At 43.4% G+C, this 17085-nt stretch overlaps 3 protein-coding genes across 6 annotated transcripts; 2 read left to right on the top strand and 1 right to left on the bottom strand.

The window, feature by feature from the left end:
- Positions 1-158: 158 nt before the first annotated feature.
- LOC135164018 (calcineurin-binding protein cabin-1-like) lies at positions 159-12387 on the bottom strand. 2 transcript variants are annotated; one of them, XM_064123974.1, is made up of 7 exons: positions 12023-12387; positions 7424-11442; positions 6192-7153; positions 5645-5898; positions 2841-3004; positions 1479-2649; positions 159-1089 (listed from the first exon to the last, which is right to left on the bottom strand). In XM_064123974.1, exons 1-7 carry the CDS (start codon positions 12107-12109, stop codon positions 289-291), a joined length of 7458 nt encoding a protein of 2485 aa, XP_063980044.1. In that variant the 5' UTR covers positions 12110-12387; the 3' UTR covers positions 159-288. The 2 variants fall into 2 exon arrangements, with proteins under 2 accessions (XP_063980044.1, XP_063980045.1); XM_064123975.1 differs by having other exon boundaries at positions 5645-5895.
- On the top strand, positions 3258-6016 carry LOC135164032 (uncharacterized). Of its 3 annotated transcripts, XM_064124007.1 has the most exons (6): positions 3258-3458; positions 3613-3799; positions 4220-4306; positions 4364-4607; positions 4699-5121; positions 5284-6016. In XM_064124007.1, exons 3-6 carry the CDS (start codon positions 4242-4244, stop codon positions 5605-5607), a joined length of 1056 nt encoding a protein of 351 aa, XP_063980077.1. In that variant the 5' UTR covers positions 3258-3458; positions 3613-3799; positions 4220-4241; the 3' UTR covers positions 5608-6016. The 3 variants fall into 3 exon arrangements, with proteins under 3 accessions (XP_063980077.1, XP_063980075.1, XP_063980076.1); XM_064124005.1 differs by lacking the exon at positions 3613-3799; XM_064124006.1 differs by having other exon boundaries at positions 3258-3799.
- Positions 12388-13656: 1269 nt separating the features above from the next.
- Positions 13657-17049, top strand: LOC135164129 (cyclin-dependent kinase 9). The gene is made up of 6 exons (XM_064124214.1): positions 13657-13907; positions 14668-14752; positions 14847-14937; positions 15019-15185; positions 15435-15676; positions 15802-17049. The coding sequence occupies exons 1-6, from the start codon at positions 13801-13803 to the stop codon at positions 16256-16258; spliced, it is 1149 nt and encodes a 382-aa protein (XP_063980284.1). The 5' UTR covers positions 13657-13800; the 3' UTR covers positions 16259-17049.
- Positions 17050-17085: the final 36 nt, after the last annotated feature.

The following is a 17085-nucleotide window of genomic DNA, read 5'->3' as shown; positions in this document are numbered from 1 at the left end:
CATATATGCTTAGAATAGATAAAATTGTAATTTCATGATTTTCATTATTATCAATATTTAAAGTTTTCATAAAAAAAATTCAATTTAATCCATTCGATTGTCACACAAGAACACTTCCTCAGTAAAACCATTAAATAAATTCTCCAAACTCACCAAACTCTCTTCTTATAAATTCAATATTTATTTTCAGGCTTGAGAAAAGACGAATAAATGCTATAATGAAAATATACAATTACTTTACTTAACTAAATCGTATCACAAAGCATAATCTGGCAGTAGTTATCGGCCTCAATCATCAAGAGTAATAATTTCCACACTGTCCTTGAGGCTTTTCTCCCCCTTCTTGGCAGCACTACTGCTCTTCCACGAGTCCATTCCCACAGGTCGACCCGCTTCTGGCCCCTTCTGAGGTACAACACTCAATGACAATGGCAGATTTTTTCCAAAATCGATGTTCTTGGAGTGACCCTTCTGGGGAATAATCTCTAGATGTGCGTGCTGCTTCAGTTGCGACAGCATCGAGTAAGTCTCAGCAGTATTAGAAGCTGGAATGGTACTCTGGATGCCCCCAGTCATGTCTAAGCCCTTGGGTTTGTTGGACTTCCTGAAGGCGGGTTTGGGGGGAATTTTGGAGGCCATCGACTGGCTGACAGGACTTACAGATATGCCACTGAGTTCAGAGGGTATGAAGGGAGCTCCAGATATCCCCCTGAATCTATCATAATGCACAGGCAATGCAGACACCTGGGACTTGGCTGGTCTCTGTTTTTTCAGCTGATTCTGTTGGAGCTTCTGAGGCAGAGGCTGTCCCTGCTTCTTGGACAATAATTTGTGCTGCAGAGAGGTACCTCTCTGCATCCCCATGGGCACTGGTTTTATGTTGAGGCCTGAATTCTGGAGGCTGGCATGACTGACTGGCAGGTTAATACCAGAGGGGCTGGCACTCTTCATGGGACTCACTGAGAGTGAAGCGTTGTGCGCTGGTTGTGGTTCTGTTAAATTCTTGGAGACTCGAATTTGGGGGGCTGACATGAGCTTCGGGGGAGTTGTCTTCGGGGGCTGGATGACTGTGGGCTTCAAAAGGGATACCTGATAACAACAAAGTTAATATGTAAATGTTAGAGTTTGCAGTTTCAGCAGCAAAAGTTAAGATTTGGTTATTCCCAATTTGAAGATAACCTCATTCGACATTTTTCCATTTTGATATTCATCTGCTCTGACAATAAGTTCATATCCTGACTGTTTAATTCCGTTTTTGGTCTACGTTGGTCATGCATTTCGTATTTACAATGGCTAATAGAAAACAAACCCTCAAGATTAAATCAAAGACAGGTAAAGAAGAGCCTAATTAATCCACCGTAATAATCCATCATTTGTTTATTGTACACTCATTCCCTCTGACAATAAAAATAAGTCAATATTATGATATAAATCTCTCCGTCACCTACGTTATATATCAATTAACCATGCAATCTCACCTGCGTCGGTGATGGCAGTTGCTTCTGTGACATTTTCACATGTGACATATCCCCATGACCCACATGCTTCTTCTTCTGACTACCCCCAACTGGAGTAATCGACACCGAGTGTGAGTGATCCTTCCCTGACGATGACGTTGTCGTAGGTTTGACTTGATTGTACATTCCAGCACTGGTCAATGCCGTCGCTGAATTCTGTAAACTGAGCAGTTGGTGAGCAGTCAAACTCCCCAAATTGCTCATGGTTCCCATCCCTGGCATGCCACTCTGGGGCATCGAGCTCGACGTGTTAATGGTGCTCATCGTCGGCAAAGTGCCACTGGAGCTGGACAGGGGAGTCGAGAGATTCCCGTATCCAGGAAGGCCCCCCATAGACGTCAAATTATTCTGGTACTGCCTCAAGATGTCCTGATAATTTCCCACTTGACTGAGGTAATTCATTGCTGACAGGGAGTCTATCAGGTTGCTCCCCAGGCTGCTTCCCAGCATCGCTGTGATCATGTTATGATCCATCAATGAATTCATGAGATACGGAGGCATCATCGCCTGGTTTCCAGCTGTCCCCATGTACCCAGAATAGCTCTTATTGCTGAAAGGGCCCATCATGCCACCTGTTTGCATGGAGAGGAACTTGTTGACGTTCGGTGGCCGTCCACGGGGGCGGCCTGTCCCAGAGGGCTTGTAGGACTTTCTTTGCTGGGGAGCTTGGGGTGATGTTGGTACTGGTGAAGGCTGACTCGGAGGATTCACAGGCTGACTGGAGGCTAATGGAGTCACTGAGGCTGGCCCCATTGCCCCAGACACCTCCGTTCTGTGCTGGTGAGACTGCGAGGCTGCTATCTTGTTGGCAAGGATCTGCTGCTGGCAGCAACGCATTGCAGTCTCCAGGAGATTTCCCTCCGATGATTTAATCCCCATGTACGACTTGTAAGTGTCTACCAAGAGGGTTGCAAACGCCTGGACCTCCTTTCCCTGGAAGTTCTTCTGGACCTGCTGATAGATCTTGTAGATGTCCAGCAAAACGGCCGTTCGACGATCCTTCCGGAAGAGGGGTGAATTATCAGTGGCGCTCGGGGGGCCCATCACTTGCATCCTTGTTCGCAGGGACTGCAAGCATAGGGTCGATGCCTGGCGGGATAATTGCTCACGTTCTGAATCTCGCACGTATTTCCTGGGGATTGAGAAAAAGATAATCAGATGGGTAAATTTACCTGGAGATTTTGACAGGAGCTCAGGGTTTTCTAGTTAAAAATTAATTCAGAGGCAATACTAGTGACTAATCTTGAAAACAACAGGTGGTGAACAACCGGAGTTGTTTTCCATGACGCCCTGAGGTGATCCTCTACGGTGAGGGACACTTACTTATCGGCATCGGGGATTTTCCGGAGCTGAATGCACAACTCCATCAGCATTATACTGTCTTCGGTTTCCTTGAGGACTTGCATCAAGAGGGTCACGCATCTTGACATGTGCGAGGGAAAGCTACCCGGGCGATCGATCTCGTCTGTCGGGATACGCCAAACACCCTGAAATTGCAAAAGATTCATTTAGTTAGTTTATCGATTTAGTGAAATGACCAAATGAATTTTTATAGAATCTACGAGAAGTTAAATGATTTGGCAATTGGTTTAAAATTGTGTAGTAGATATTGGAAATAATCAATTAAAATTTAAATAAATAAACCATGAGTCAGTTCCTCGAAATGTCTCCTCGACATTGAGGAAAGACCTGGAAGAAAGACACCGAATCGCATGTATTTAATTGCGTGATTGACGCGGTCTCGCTTTGTCGCCTCACTCAGGAACTCAAGACGGCTTATTCCAGTTTGATTTAACGTCTGACTCGAGTGACATTGGACCACTCGATCCACTTAATCAGACATCGGATTAACTGTAACATTCCAGTAGAGCTACGTGCGGCGAACAATTTAATAAAAATCATCGGTAGACGAACGGGAAAATTAGGCCTCCGTAAAAAAATGTGAGTCGCCACGTAAATTTCACGATTTCTTTCCGCAATTTTTGTTGAATATTTATTCTCCGCATATTACGCATAAGGTCAATCGGTGCGCGGACAGAAATTTTTTTGAAAAATTATGTGACACGTTTACCACTCATAACTTTCTCGCCCCCAGGGAAATTATCGAACTGATAATTTACCTGTAACACGCTAATTATTCCCGATAAATGGAACGAGTATTCTCTGGAGTTTGGTGAAACATCACTGAAGTCGGATCGACTTTAAATTATCATCCGCACTCCCCGTGACCTTTAAAATTCATTTGGCATTCCCTGCAATTTTTTCTGATTTTCAACAATCGCGTAAGTTATTATTTTACTTGTATTGATTATATAAAAAAATAAATAAACGGTAAGTTCAAAAGAATAGAACGATTAAAAATAAATAAATAAAACTTTTTCTGCTGTTTTTCAGGGCATGAAATCAACGGAAATCTCCATTTTTTTCATTGACCCTCGAAATTGATATTTGAAATTTTACTAGGGACTCGTTCCAACGGCCCAATGCCCTTAAAAATTCCATATTAAAAAAAAAACCTCAAGTTGTCTTATCTCTTCGATTGTGCTATCATGTTAATGTAAAAGTAAACCGACAATGTCTGTCTCTTTGTGTCTATTCCAAGAAACCCGAGAATAGATCGGCAAAAGAATTCAAGTGTAATGGAATTAGTGGAGCTATTAGCCGATAATGGAAACGATAATGAGCTCACGCATTGATTCCAGGAATGATGCCGAGACAACAGTCATGAGACGAAGTATTTCAATAACCATCCTGTCGGTTCTCCTGGCCCTGGGAGTTGGTGCCACCGGGTAATTATATCCTCCCATTGATCTGACATTAATTGCTAAAGATAACGATCATTGCAGATGTCTGGCTTACTACTTGACCGACAATCGCCACAATGCAGCTCACCGAGTATCCGAGAAACTCGTGATTGACACTGATGCAGGAGGGGACGATGCAATGGCTATTTTGTTGGCACTATCAGCGTGGGAGAGCAATGACTCGAATTTCGAGGTCATTGGTATCACGTGTGTCTACGGCAACACTTACGAGAAAAATGTTGAGATCAATGTGCTCAAGACATTGACTATTGCCAACGCTTCCAAGGTAACTATGTCCTTTTGAATCAGCGTTTCAATCGTTCGATTGTGATTGTCCGTAGAAAATCTCTTGATAACTCCCCCGGAATAATGAAAAGATTCCAGTGTATGGAGGATCGCAGAAACCCCTGATATCCACCAACTTCACCGCAGGTAATTACTTCGGTGAGGATGGCTTTGGGGACTTTCCCTTCAAGGATGAGATCACAGCTAAAGTCTATCCTAAACACGCTGCAGTAGCGTTAGTCGAACTGGCTAAGAAGTACAAGGGAGAGCTGAATATCCTCACGTTAGGACCTCTCACGAATATCGCTGTTGCCCTCGCCCTGGACCCCGACTTTCTGCGGAATGTTAAAAGGCTCTATGTCATGGGTGGGGCTGTTGCGGGAATGGGAAACAGGGCACCGGGGGTTGAGTACAACTTTGGACAGGATCCCGAGAGTAATTTTGTTACTTTCAACTCGACTGAATCCATTGTATTGTATCCTTGGGAGACGACACGCAACGCTGCAATATCCCGGGTAATGTTGTGAATATAATAATCAACATATGATGGAATGATTAACATAGTGATTAACAGGTTAATAGTGCAATCAGCTTCACTCGTTATTAATTAATTAATCGCCAAACCTATCAAATTTTTAATTTTCAAACCAGAATAAAAATAATGAATTAACCCCCAGGAATGGAGAAATCAGGTCCTAGGTGACTTATCCTCGAAGGCCATGAATTTCATGAACAAAGTAGAGGTAGAAATACTAAACGAGATAATCTGGAAGCCAGCAGACGTCATGATAACAGCAGTAATGATCTGGCCGGAATTGGCAACGAAAAAAATTTCCACCAGAGTCACTCCAGTAATTGACGGTGCAGCAAGAGGGTCGGTACTGGTGAGCTACGAGGACATTCCCACAAACCCCAATGTAGAGATCATCCAAGAAATCGACGTGGAAAAATTTAAGGGCCTGCTCCTTCACTACTTCTCCGAGGAAATGTCACCGCAGTGAAAAAAAAATAGTGTACTTTTAAATTTTTTCTACTCACATTGAAGAAATTTGTGCTCTTTCGGTCGGCGAAGAGCCCCTGAAGTGTCATCCCCGTGTGGTACTGGCACTTGAACGTCCTCATGAGCAGATCACGGCACTTGTCGTTGTCCTTGAGAATTTTGTTGTTAAAGTAAAAGTGACAGAGACGATAGATTGACTTGTAATGTCCGGGGAAACGAAGGACACACTGCTCCAGGCCTGCCAGACAGTAGCTGATGATCTTCGAGACTTCTGTCTCTGTGAGATATTCTTCTAAAATAATTGAGGATTAAATTTTTGTTGTGTTGTTATAAAATATTGAAGGAATTGACATCAAGATTGTTATATTTTTAAAGACTTTAAGAAAGAATTTTATCTCCACTGAGAAAAATCGTAATTATTTCTATCCACTTTCCAAACACTTTTGTAAAAAATCTTAGGAAATGAAAAATTAAATTTTACACAGCTCCTGAGCCATTTCACATAATTTTGCCATCTGTGTGTCAAACAATAATAAAAAAAAAACATTTTTCGTGTAATAATACTCAGAATTTGGCCTAACTCACCCTTCTCCTCGATATTTTTCTTCTTCTCCCCGTCACTGTCCCCAGAATCGCTGTCACTCTCAAGACTCGAGCTATCGCTGTCCGAGCTGTCCTCACTGCTGCTGGACTCATCACTGCTGCTGAAGCTCGAATTATTAGTCTCATTAGTCGTGGTAGTTAAGGTAGTTGTGGTGCTTTCCTGTGACCCTCTCCTGCTCATGGTAGCTTCCTCCTTGACGTGGTTAACCTGTGTCTTCTTTTTCTCCCCAGGTTTCTCTTTGTACTCCCTGTCTTTGCAGGGAACCTCAGTCCCCTGAAGATCCTCATGCTGCATCCACTTACCCTCGCTCTTCCTGCTCTCCTCCTCATCCATCTGCACCGGCTGTTCCTCCAGCATCTGCTTCATGAGATCGTCCATCATCTCCTGAGCATTGACAGGCATGGACTTTCCCAGGAAGCCCGATTTCTTCTCGCCAGATCTCTCCTTGTCACTCTCGTCACTAGATATCACCATAACCTCGTCACTGGACAAGTCCTTCTGCTCCCTCTGTAGACTTATATCACATACTTTGGTTATCAACTCATCGATCACACTGAGCACATCCTGCATCAGTTGGAGATGAGAAATGTTTCCCAGCTTCATCCTCTTTGAGGGTTCCTCAACCCCTGTCTCCCTCCCTCGTTTTTTATTCTCAGATTTTCCTTTCGAGTCTGACTTCTCTACTGGGATCTCTTCAATACTGTTCTGACGTTTCTCTTGAGTTCTACTCTTGGGGATGACATCTGTCGATGGGTTCTCGTCCCTTAGGAGAGCTTTCTCGTTGAAATCCTCCTTTCGTTTACTTCTGTTGAGCTGAGAGGGATATTGCATGAAGGGACCGCTCGCACACTCCAGGAGATGCTTCAGGAACAACTGCCCCAGAGATTTCTTCAAGGGCTTGCCTTCGTGCTGCTCCAGGTACTTCAGGATACTCGCATGAATTCTGTTGTTGGATTGAGATAAAAGTGTTGAGTGATTTTTGTGGATTTATGTTTTATTGTTGATACTATTTTATGTAAAAAGAAATCGGTGACATTTAGGGATTTGTAAAATTTTAATTTTTCCAACGTCAGTTCTATCAGTGTAATGCAATGTTGGCCGATCAGACATTGGTCCAACTTTGGCCCAAAATCGGAATAATATAACCCACCAAATTTATAATATATTGAAGAATGATACAGACTTGATTATTTTTATGAAATTAAAAAATTACCTGTAATGAACCTCGAGTGCCTCGATCGCCGAATTATTCGCGTTCTTGAGGCTGATCTTCTTCGGATAATGTGCGTTATTCTTGTACAAAAGTTCACTAGCCCTTTCATATCGTTCGAGAAAAATCGGTGGATCCTCGTTCCTCTTCTCCGCGATTTTCCCCAGCATGTAATGATACAGCCAACGTTCATCCTGCAGTTGGGGCTCGTCGTCGATGTTCGCCAGATAAATCCTATTAGCCGATTGAAAGCAATTCTCAGCTGCCTCCAACGTGTCCTCCTTCCTGCTCTCCAACACCGCAAACTTCTCCATACTAAGTGTATCTGACTCCTGCTTAAGCAGCCTCGAACAGAACGAGTGTACCATGTACACAAAATTTCCATATTCAATCCACATGACACTGTGTCCAGGCTTGATCTCCACAGCTCTTTCGAAGCTGCACTGCGCCATCTTGGCTTGGAACAGTAGCTTATTGATGTCGGAAATGGGTTTGCAGTTATTCAGGAATGTTCCCATGACAGTTCCCACGGACATGGCAAGTGCTGCCCACGAGTTGAAACCACCAGGATGGAGGATAACGTCCATCGTATAGTACTTGACAGCTGACGAGAAGTTGTTATTCTTGAATAGATGATCAGCGAGAAGATAGTAGAGTGCTTCCACTTGATAAGGCAGTGGTTTGCTGACCGAGGGCCTCTTGTCTGTCCCTCCGATGATGTAGTTAGTCATCTCCTCGACTAACTCGCTGGGATCGTGCTCCTTGGGGACCAGAGAGCTGATCTTCTTGAAGAGATGTTGAGTATCAGCTGTAATGGACATAGGCCTGGGTGAGTCAAACTCAGGGAGAATCTCGGGTCTGTAGAACTCGAAGAGCAACTGTGCAATATCCCAAGTGAGGGGAATAGTGGGTACTTGATGATCCTCTAGGTGTTTGGGTTTAGTCTTGTTGGTTCTGCTAGGATGGCTGTACAAGCACCAGAATATCTGCTCCAAGTGCTTGTCGATCTTCTCCCGAAGTACTGCCAGTCTGGCCCCGCACATCCTGGGAATGACGGTCTTCAGGGTAAAGATAAGGAGCTTTGCATCGTTCATACAGCACCAGGCGTGCCGGCCGAGGAACTCATGACCAGTGAAGAGAATCATCAGAGGAGATGGTATGTCTTTATCTTCATCATCAGAATCTGACTCGTGGGAATCCGAGGGCTTTGATTTCTGGGACTGTCTGGATTTAGCACGATCTTTGTCCTCCTCGTACTGGAGAACGTGATGCAAGAGGATCCAGGGGATGACTGTCTCCAGGGGCATTTCCATTGAGCCCTCTGGTACATCCAGCTGGTGACACGTTATTTGAATGAGATTCTGAACTAATCTCGTTGTTTTTCCATCCAAATACCTGATAACTGTGGTACCAGCACTCTCGACGCAAGTCTCTAGTTTCTCGAGGCAGTTCAGGACGCTCTGGCCCCATTTTTTTCGTTCAGATTCATCTGCCGAGTTGATGTACACCTGCCAAGCCTCGTTAAGACACGTCTCAGCCCAGACAAAACAGTCCTCGTACTGTTCCAACTGCCAGAGGCAATTTAAAAGCATCGACAGCTGTTTCACACGATCGATATTCAACTTCAACACTGTCATCACCTCGTTCCTCTGCTTAGCGTACTTGAATGTCTCCTGGAGGATGACTGACAGTTCGGCGTACTTCTTCTCGTCATAGAGCCTCTGGACCTCTCCGAGATTCTTCCCTCTCTCAATGGACGTCAGCCGTTTCTGGGCGATTGGCAGAGCTATCCTAGAGTAGTATTTACAGTTCGGTAGCTTCACCGAAGTCCCCTGCGTTTCACCTTGCAAATCCCGAATCAACAGCTCCAGGGTCTTCATTGCGACATCAGTATCCCCCTGACACATAAAGAGATTGACTTTCACCCAGAGAACTCTCAGTAGAAACACCAGATCGTCGTTCAAGTTATTTCGAACACTCGCGAAGATTATGTAGCCGAGCTCCTCAGACGGTATCCCAGTGCCAAATCTATCAATCGAGGCCGTTGGAACTATCTCAGGTCGATTATTCAGCCATTTGTCAGTGTGCAACTCGCAGAAGAGAAGTGTCATCTCCGCCTCGTGTTTGAGAATCGATTCGTCCTCATCAGGATCCCCCAGCGCTGATGAATGGGGAATGTGCTGCCTGGTGAAGAGGTATGTCTGCAGGTAGACTTCAGTGAGCTCTTCAGGCCACTCCTGTTGCCATTTAGTGGCCAGGAATTCTGTGAATTTTGCGATTATCACCATCAGGTTACTCCGGCCCGAATACTGATTGACGAAATCCTGGACGTCACTGATCTCTAGGTCCGATTCAAAGTACTTGACACTCTCCTCGGAGTGTAGAGGACTCGGGGGCTTGGAGCTCTCTGAACTCTTGAGGCCGTCCGTGTTGGTTGTTTCTCGAGATGTGAACAACTGGTAGAGGTCCATCGTATCCATGGAGTCGTCCATGGACTTCAGGGGATCCTCCCTGATGATCTTGGCTGTGTCTGGAAGGAGATTACTGGAGAATATTCGTCTCATCGTCTCCTCGAGCTCGACATCGTCCCTCTCGGGTTCCCGTCGATTCGAGCCCCTCACCCTTGGTGATCTCCTCATACTGCTGCTGCTCCACGCCCACTCCTGAAGAAAACAGAGGGAACTTCTGCGCCGTTTTTTCACCTTCTGCTGCTCCTCCTTAGCCTCTGATTGCTCATGAGGTTTTTCGGTCCTCTGGGCTTTGCCCTCGGTCTTCTCTGGCAAGGGCTTTGGATCCTCGGTGCCTAGCATGTTCTCCTGGGAGTTGTCGGGCTTCAGGGCGACGTCTAGGTCGTCCGAGATGTTTATCGTTTCTACGAACTCCTCCAGCTTCTCCTCATCCTCAGTTTTTATGTCCTGGGGATCTAGCTTTAGGGGATCCTCCTCCTCGATTATTTGAATATCACTTGAGGGATCGGATTTTGCCTCATCCTCCAGGTCCACTTCCATCTCCAGCGTCACCTCAGGCACCTGCTGGTCATCCATTTTTTCCGGAGTTTTTTCACACCTTGGGGAAATCGCCAGGTCTATCTCGATACTAGGATCTGATAGGACATCCAGTACTTCTTCTTTCTCTAGACACATTTCGGGTTCCTCCATTTTATTGTCATCATCAGGTACTTCTGACTCCACTGGATCCTGTGGCTTTTCTACAATCAGGTTGAGTTTGCTGATGAAGTTCAGGTTATTGTCAGTGATGTAGTTGTGGATCTCGATCAGAGACTCCCCGAGCTCCAGCCACGTGTGCTTCTCCAATGGTCTCTTCAGGGAGACATCTGGAATGGGTTTGAACTCGAAGTCTGGCCTGCAGATTTCGATCCACCTGTCAGCGATATCCTTGGCTTCCTCAAGAAGCTTATCCCCCAGGGATCGATCGTAGAAGGTGTCGAGAGGTGGATCCAGGGCCCAATCTGGGTTAAAGAACTTGTAGCTTTCCTGAAAGTACGGTATGTCCTTGAAGATCTTCTCCCTGAAGGCGAGACCCTTGACATAGCTTGGGTCTCTCTCTAGAGCCATGGAGATGTAGAGGAGGCAGTTCATGTAGTCGGGGACAGCAAACATGGCGGTTATGATGCTGTCCAGGCAGGGCCAGTGGTTGGGGTTACACTTGAGGCCCTGCTTGAAGGAGGAACAGGCAAATTCCAGGTTCGCTGTCTCCAGAGCCAGACTTCCCATCCGGCACCACAGCATCACATCAGTGTCGTCGAGATTCGCTGCCTCCCAGTAGTAGTCGATTGCTTTCTCGTACCTATTCATCTGGGCGTAGATTCCGCCGATGTTCTTGTAACAACAGTATTTCAGAGAAAGCATGGGGCGAGATCTGCCGTCTGGGACTTCTGGCTTCTCCACTTGGTCCAGAAGTTCTGTCTCTAGGAGGTCTTTCAGGATGTGCAGAGCATCCTCGATTTTTGATTCTGTAAGAAGCTCGAGCGCTTTGTTGTACTCGATCAACGCTATTTGCTCCTGGAGAGAATAGAAGGACTGAGTTTTTTGGTTTTTAATTTATCTTGGGAGGTAGGGGAGGGATCTTGATGGGTGCACGTTATTTTAGGGCAACTAATTTATCTCAACAACACCTTTTTGTCCAGAAATATTGATAAGTTAACTAATTAACCATTCGTTGAACCGGTTTGAAGGATACAAGACGAAATAACCCATTCATGATCATGAATATCTCAAAATTAGCACAGTAAAATTGAATGATGTTCGTTTCATTTTCCCAGATGATTTTTCAGGCTTCAAAGTGAAACCTGATTCATCTCATTGCCTCATTGTTCTTTAGTGATCTTACTAATACAACATGTTAATTAATCTTATCTTCCGCCAAACCGGTTTATAGGTTAGGTGAGAATGGACATGAAGGGGTGTCAGTAAGTGTCAATAACTCAACATCATTGCAGTAAAATAACAAAAACCTGAGTAGCTTTGCAAACTGATTCCATAGACTTGAAGGCGAGACCGAATAAATGACAATTTCATAGTTCGTTTGGAAAATATTACAGATTATGAAATTGACATTTTATGGCAAAAAAAGTTTATTTACCTGAGCTTCCTTTGTAATCTTGGGGAGATTGTTCTCCTCATCACTCTCCTCACTCGACTCCTCGTTCAACGCCGATATTTTCATCATTTTTGGGGAAAATGTGGTGGTTTCAGACGTTCAGGGAGATGTTTGGATGTGTCTGTCCACGTCTGGAATAGGCAGGAGACCCCAAAATTTTGCTAATTCATTTTTTTTCACAGCAGATTTTCCTCACTTCTTTCCAAAGAAAAATTTTTCGGATATTCAGGATCCAAAACGAATTTACAGTTATCGCAGGACACTCCAAACTACTTTTTGAAGTTCCACCCTCAAGTTGTATAATTTTATCACAAATTTAATTCCGCAAACTGACCGAACTGACACACTCCCCCTCTCGGGTTTCTCCGAAACTCCTCTGGCCATGGGCAGATGGCCTAGCGGTAGCGCCGGAACTAATTTTGCAGCCGGTTTTGTTGGTAAGATACCGAACGTTGCAAAATCGGAGTAGAGGAAACAGTCGGTAACGCAGGTATCGTGGGGTGGGGTAATACAAGTAAAGAGGGTAAATTTAACGGTTGGACAGGCGTTCTGAATATCCGAACGGCCTTGAGGGAAGCTTTTCCCTCATTAGGAGGAGGGGGAGGGAGTAATTTAAAAAAATGCAGCTTGACGCACATCAGTTCTCGGCGGCGTCAAGCGAGAATACCCAGCAACCCCCCACGATTAAAAAATTAATTTCTCCACTTCTACTTGAGATGAAGAAATGAAACCACCGTCATTCAATTGCTCATTAAATTGTTCATTAATGACGGTAGTTTCGTGTCTTAATCCGAGTTAAAAGGGAAGGAATAATGTTGAAAAATGTAGGCTGACGCACATCAGTTTTCGGCGGCGTCAAGCGAGAATACCCACTAACCCCCCACCATTCAAAAATTAATTTCTCCCTTTCCAAATTGTTGGGAATTGTGTGCGGGGTAGTTACCATAATGACCGACTCAAAAAAAAATAGAAGAGTCTTCCAGGATGATCCTTCCCTACGGTCGTAAGTCGCAGGTGTACACCATGGTGCGGCAACACTGTCTCCTGCACACCTACTCACGAAAAATAATTCGCAAGCAGCGATGTTCTTGTTTATGTGAAAGGAATAAATAATCTCAATCACATAAATTGATGTTCACAAATAATTAGAAAATATTTAATTATTAGATCAGATTATTTATTCCCTTCACATAAACAAGAACATCGCTGCTTGCGAATTATTTTTCGTGAGTAGCTGTGCAGGAGACAGTGTTGCTGAACCAAGATGTATACCTGCGGCTTACAACCCTAGGGAAGGATCAAACTGGAAGGCTTTATTTTTCTGTTGAGTCGATCATTACGGTAACGACCCCTGACACAATTAGAGAGGGAGAAATGAAATTTGCACCATGGGGGGGTATTTAATATTCTCGCTTGACGCCACCGAGAACTGATGTGAGTCACGCTACATTTTCAAAATATTTCCCTCCCTTCTTAGCTCGGATTAAGAAACGAAACTCCTGTCATTAGTGAGCAATTTAATGACCAATCGAACGAAGGTGGTTTTATTGTTCATCTCAATGAGAAGGGGAGAAATGGATTTTTGAATAGTAGGGGGTTATTGTGTATTCTCGGTGCCATTTGTACAGTTGAACGAGTACGCACGGAGCCCCCCCGGCACGAAGTGTGCAGTGACGTCAGTCGGTCAGTGGCACTCGGTCACGGATTGTTGTGTTGTGCTCCTTGTCTTTCGAATTTATTTACATTTTGTGAATTTAATAATGAATATCAAAGAAAAGGAAAAGTACATCGAGGAGTTTGATTTTCCGTTTTGCGATGAATCTACGAAGTACGAGAAGGTCGCCAAGATCGGGCAGGGAACGTTTGGGTGAGTGGACGCCCAGAACACATGGGATTTTAGGTTATGTTTATGCAAGCGTTTATGCCATAACAAAGTTTAGGCTACACAATGACTTTCCCTGTGTTTTCCTCCAGAGAAATATTATTCTGCTGTTGCAACCGAATACCTGACCTCTGATTCAAGCCTTTTTGATCCCCAACTTCCGGAAAATTGACCGTGATTCTATTAATAATAGTCGCATCTCTTGATGTTCCTTGGAGGGTGTAGCTTTAATTCTAGTTTTTTATTGTTTACAGTATTTTATGGATAGGGTGAACAGGTTATTTCAGAAGGAGCTTCGATTCTGAATAATGATTTTTATTGAACGTTCCTCAAACAATACAATGGAAATTGTAATGATTATTTCCCCTTCAATGAGGCCACTCGTGCCTCATGTGGTCAATTATTCTTATTACTGAATTTCCTATGGGTTTAGGCCTTCAAAAATCATGTGTTTTAGCTGCATGCAGCTATTTCATAATTATATTGTATGATATACTTAATGATCCTGTACTAAATATTTTTAAATTAATAAATTCAACTTTTCACACTAACATAACCTCATATGGTTCTCTAGAATATCTGTGAGGATCGAAATTGTCGCCCAAAAATCTTCTTGCCATTTTTTAATAAACAGAACCATCCGACGTGTGGGCTGTTCACTCTTGTTCATTTCATGTTACATTTAATGTTTGAATACCTCTAAATTTAAGTAGAAATGAATTCATTTGTGTGGGTTTCATTTCAGAGAGGTGTTCAAAGCACGAGACAAGAAAAACTCGAAAAAATTCGTAGCCATGAAGAAAGTACTGATGGACAATGAGAAGGAAGGGGTATGTAGACTCTTTCCATGATTGGAAGATTGTAAACAAAGATAAAAATGTTTTCAGGCTGGTTCATTAGGTAATAATCTGTTTTTCTGTGCAGTTTCCAATCACTGCATTGAGAGAGATCAGAATTCTCCAGCTGTTGAAGCACGAAAATGTCGTCAATCTCATTGAGATTTGTCGAACTAAAGGTAATTGTAAATAAACTTTCAGATCGATTGTTTTGTGATCATGAGATTTAGAAGGTTACCATTATTGTTTTTTTTCTCTAGCAACACAATACAACCGCTATCGATCTACATTTTACCTCGTCTTTGAGTTCTGCGAGCACGACTTGGCTGGATTATTGTCCAATGTGAATGTCAAATTCAGCCTGGGGGAGATTAAGAAAGTTATGCAGCAACTGTTGAATGGACTCTACTGTATTCATAGTAATAAAGTAAGTCTGCTGATGATCAAAATCTTCTTCAGTTGGCAAACTCCAAAAAATTCTCCCAAACCTAATTTTCTTTCATCTATTGACGGTAATTTTTTCTATTATTTTTTCTGGCATATGATTTGGATTATTTCGGCAGAAATGTTAATGACCCCTTTATTTACTGCCAAACTGCCAAAATTAATTACTACAATAATTTTGTTTGTTGAGGTATTCGTAAGGTTGAATTATTCGTCATAATTTTTCCTGCAGATCCTCCACAGGGATATGAAAGCAGCGAATGTTCTCATCACTAAAAATGGAATTCTGAAGCTCGCTGATTTTGGTCTTGCAAGAGCCTTCAGTGCAAGTAAAAATGGCCAGGCCAATAGGTACACCAACCGAGTCGTCACACTGTGGTACAGACCACCAGAGCTATTGTTGGGCGACAGAAATTATGGGCCCCCTGTCGATTTATGGGGAGCTGGGTGCATCATGGCAGAAATGTGGACGAGGTGAGTGGTCTGATGACCTTTGGACATCCTCCAGTATCTAGTCTGATATTTTTTTTATACTAACAATCCCTGAACTCTCCCCAAATATTTAACATACAAAAATAAAATAATTGCGACGTGTTCAGATCTCCAATAATGCAAGGCAACACAGAGCAACAACAGCTGACCTTGATATCTCAGCTCTGTGGCTCGATAACAACGGAAGTGTGGCCAGGAGTTCAGAACCTGGATTTATTCAATAAGATGGAACTCCCCAAGGGTCAGAAGCGCAAGGTAAAGGAGCGATTGAAGCCCTACGTTAAGGACGCCTACGCCTGTGACCTTCTCGATAAACTGCTCATCCTGGACCCAAGCAAGAGATACGACTCTGATTCAGCGCTGAATCATGATTTCTTCTGGACGGATCCGATGCCCTGTGACCTTAGCAAAATGCTTGCCCAACACTCTCAGAGCATGTTCGAGTATCTTGCACCTCCCAGAAGGTCTCAGCACATGCGACACGTTCATCAAGCTGTTCCTGGGGGACCTGCCAAGCCCAGTACTAGCATGACAGACAGTGGTTACCAGGATCGTGTCTTCTAGAGAATTTTTGGGGGAATTTGGGGATGGGGATGAGATGAACGGGTTTCGGAGGGGAAGAAAATATCGAGAAATTCCTGCTGGTGGGAATTTTATTGCCTAAAAGTAATAATTCCCAGATATTTCTCTGTGAAGTCGATCCTCTCTGAAGTTTTTATGAAATAATCCCCAGAATTATCCGCCATTTTCCCCAGACACACCACAATTTTGATGTTCAGAATGAAATGGCGTGGTTAATCCAAAGTTAACGAATTCGTCGGCCCGTGTAATATTTTTGTACTTTCAGATGGAAAAAATTGAGAAGATGGACAAAATAGAATGTCTTCTTTGGTCGATAATTCAGACACCAGCGAGTGAAGTTGAACGATTTTTTTTCCTGTCAAAGGCGCAAAATAGAAGTTTATAATAAAGGAAACATCGTCGAGGTTCACTGTACCGATCTGAAGTTATTGACGATCGAAGAGGTTCCATATTGTCCCTCTTTCTTAATTTGTCCGTATCGATAAGTGATTGTATATTTCTCAAATGTTTGTCTCAGAAATACCTATTAATCTTTCGATTAACCACGCGACAACCATAAAAATGTGATAAAAACTATAAAAAAATGCAGTTAGGAATTTAATAAAATATCAATCAATGACGAATTGATTGATTAGATAATTAATTGCGGACGCACGAAGTAGGCTTGAATGGCTGCTAGTTGACTCATTCACAGACGAATGAAATGATTCATGTTCAATGTGCGATCCTGTATTTGTATTTAATTTGTCAAATGTGTGATACACTTTTTTTTTTCTACGAATTGATAGTTTTTTCTACCGAATGAATAA

The sequence above is a fragment of the Diachasmimorpha longicaudata genome, chromosome 6, assembly GCF_034640455.1.
Source record: "Diachasmimorpha longicaudata isolate KC_UGA_2023 chromosome 6, iyDiaLong2, whole genome shotgun sequence".
NCBI lineage: Eukaryota > Metazoa > Arthropoda > Insecta > Hymenoptera > Braconidae > Diachasmimorpha > Diachasmimorpha longicaudata.
This window is presented reverse-complemented; position numbering and strand designations above follow the sequence as displayed.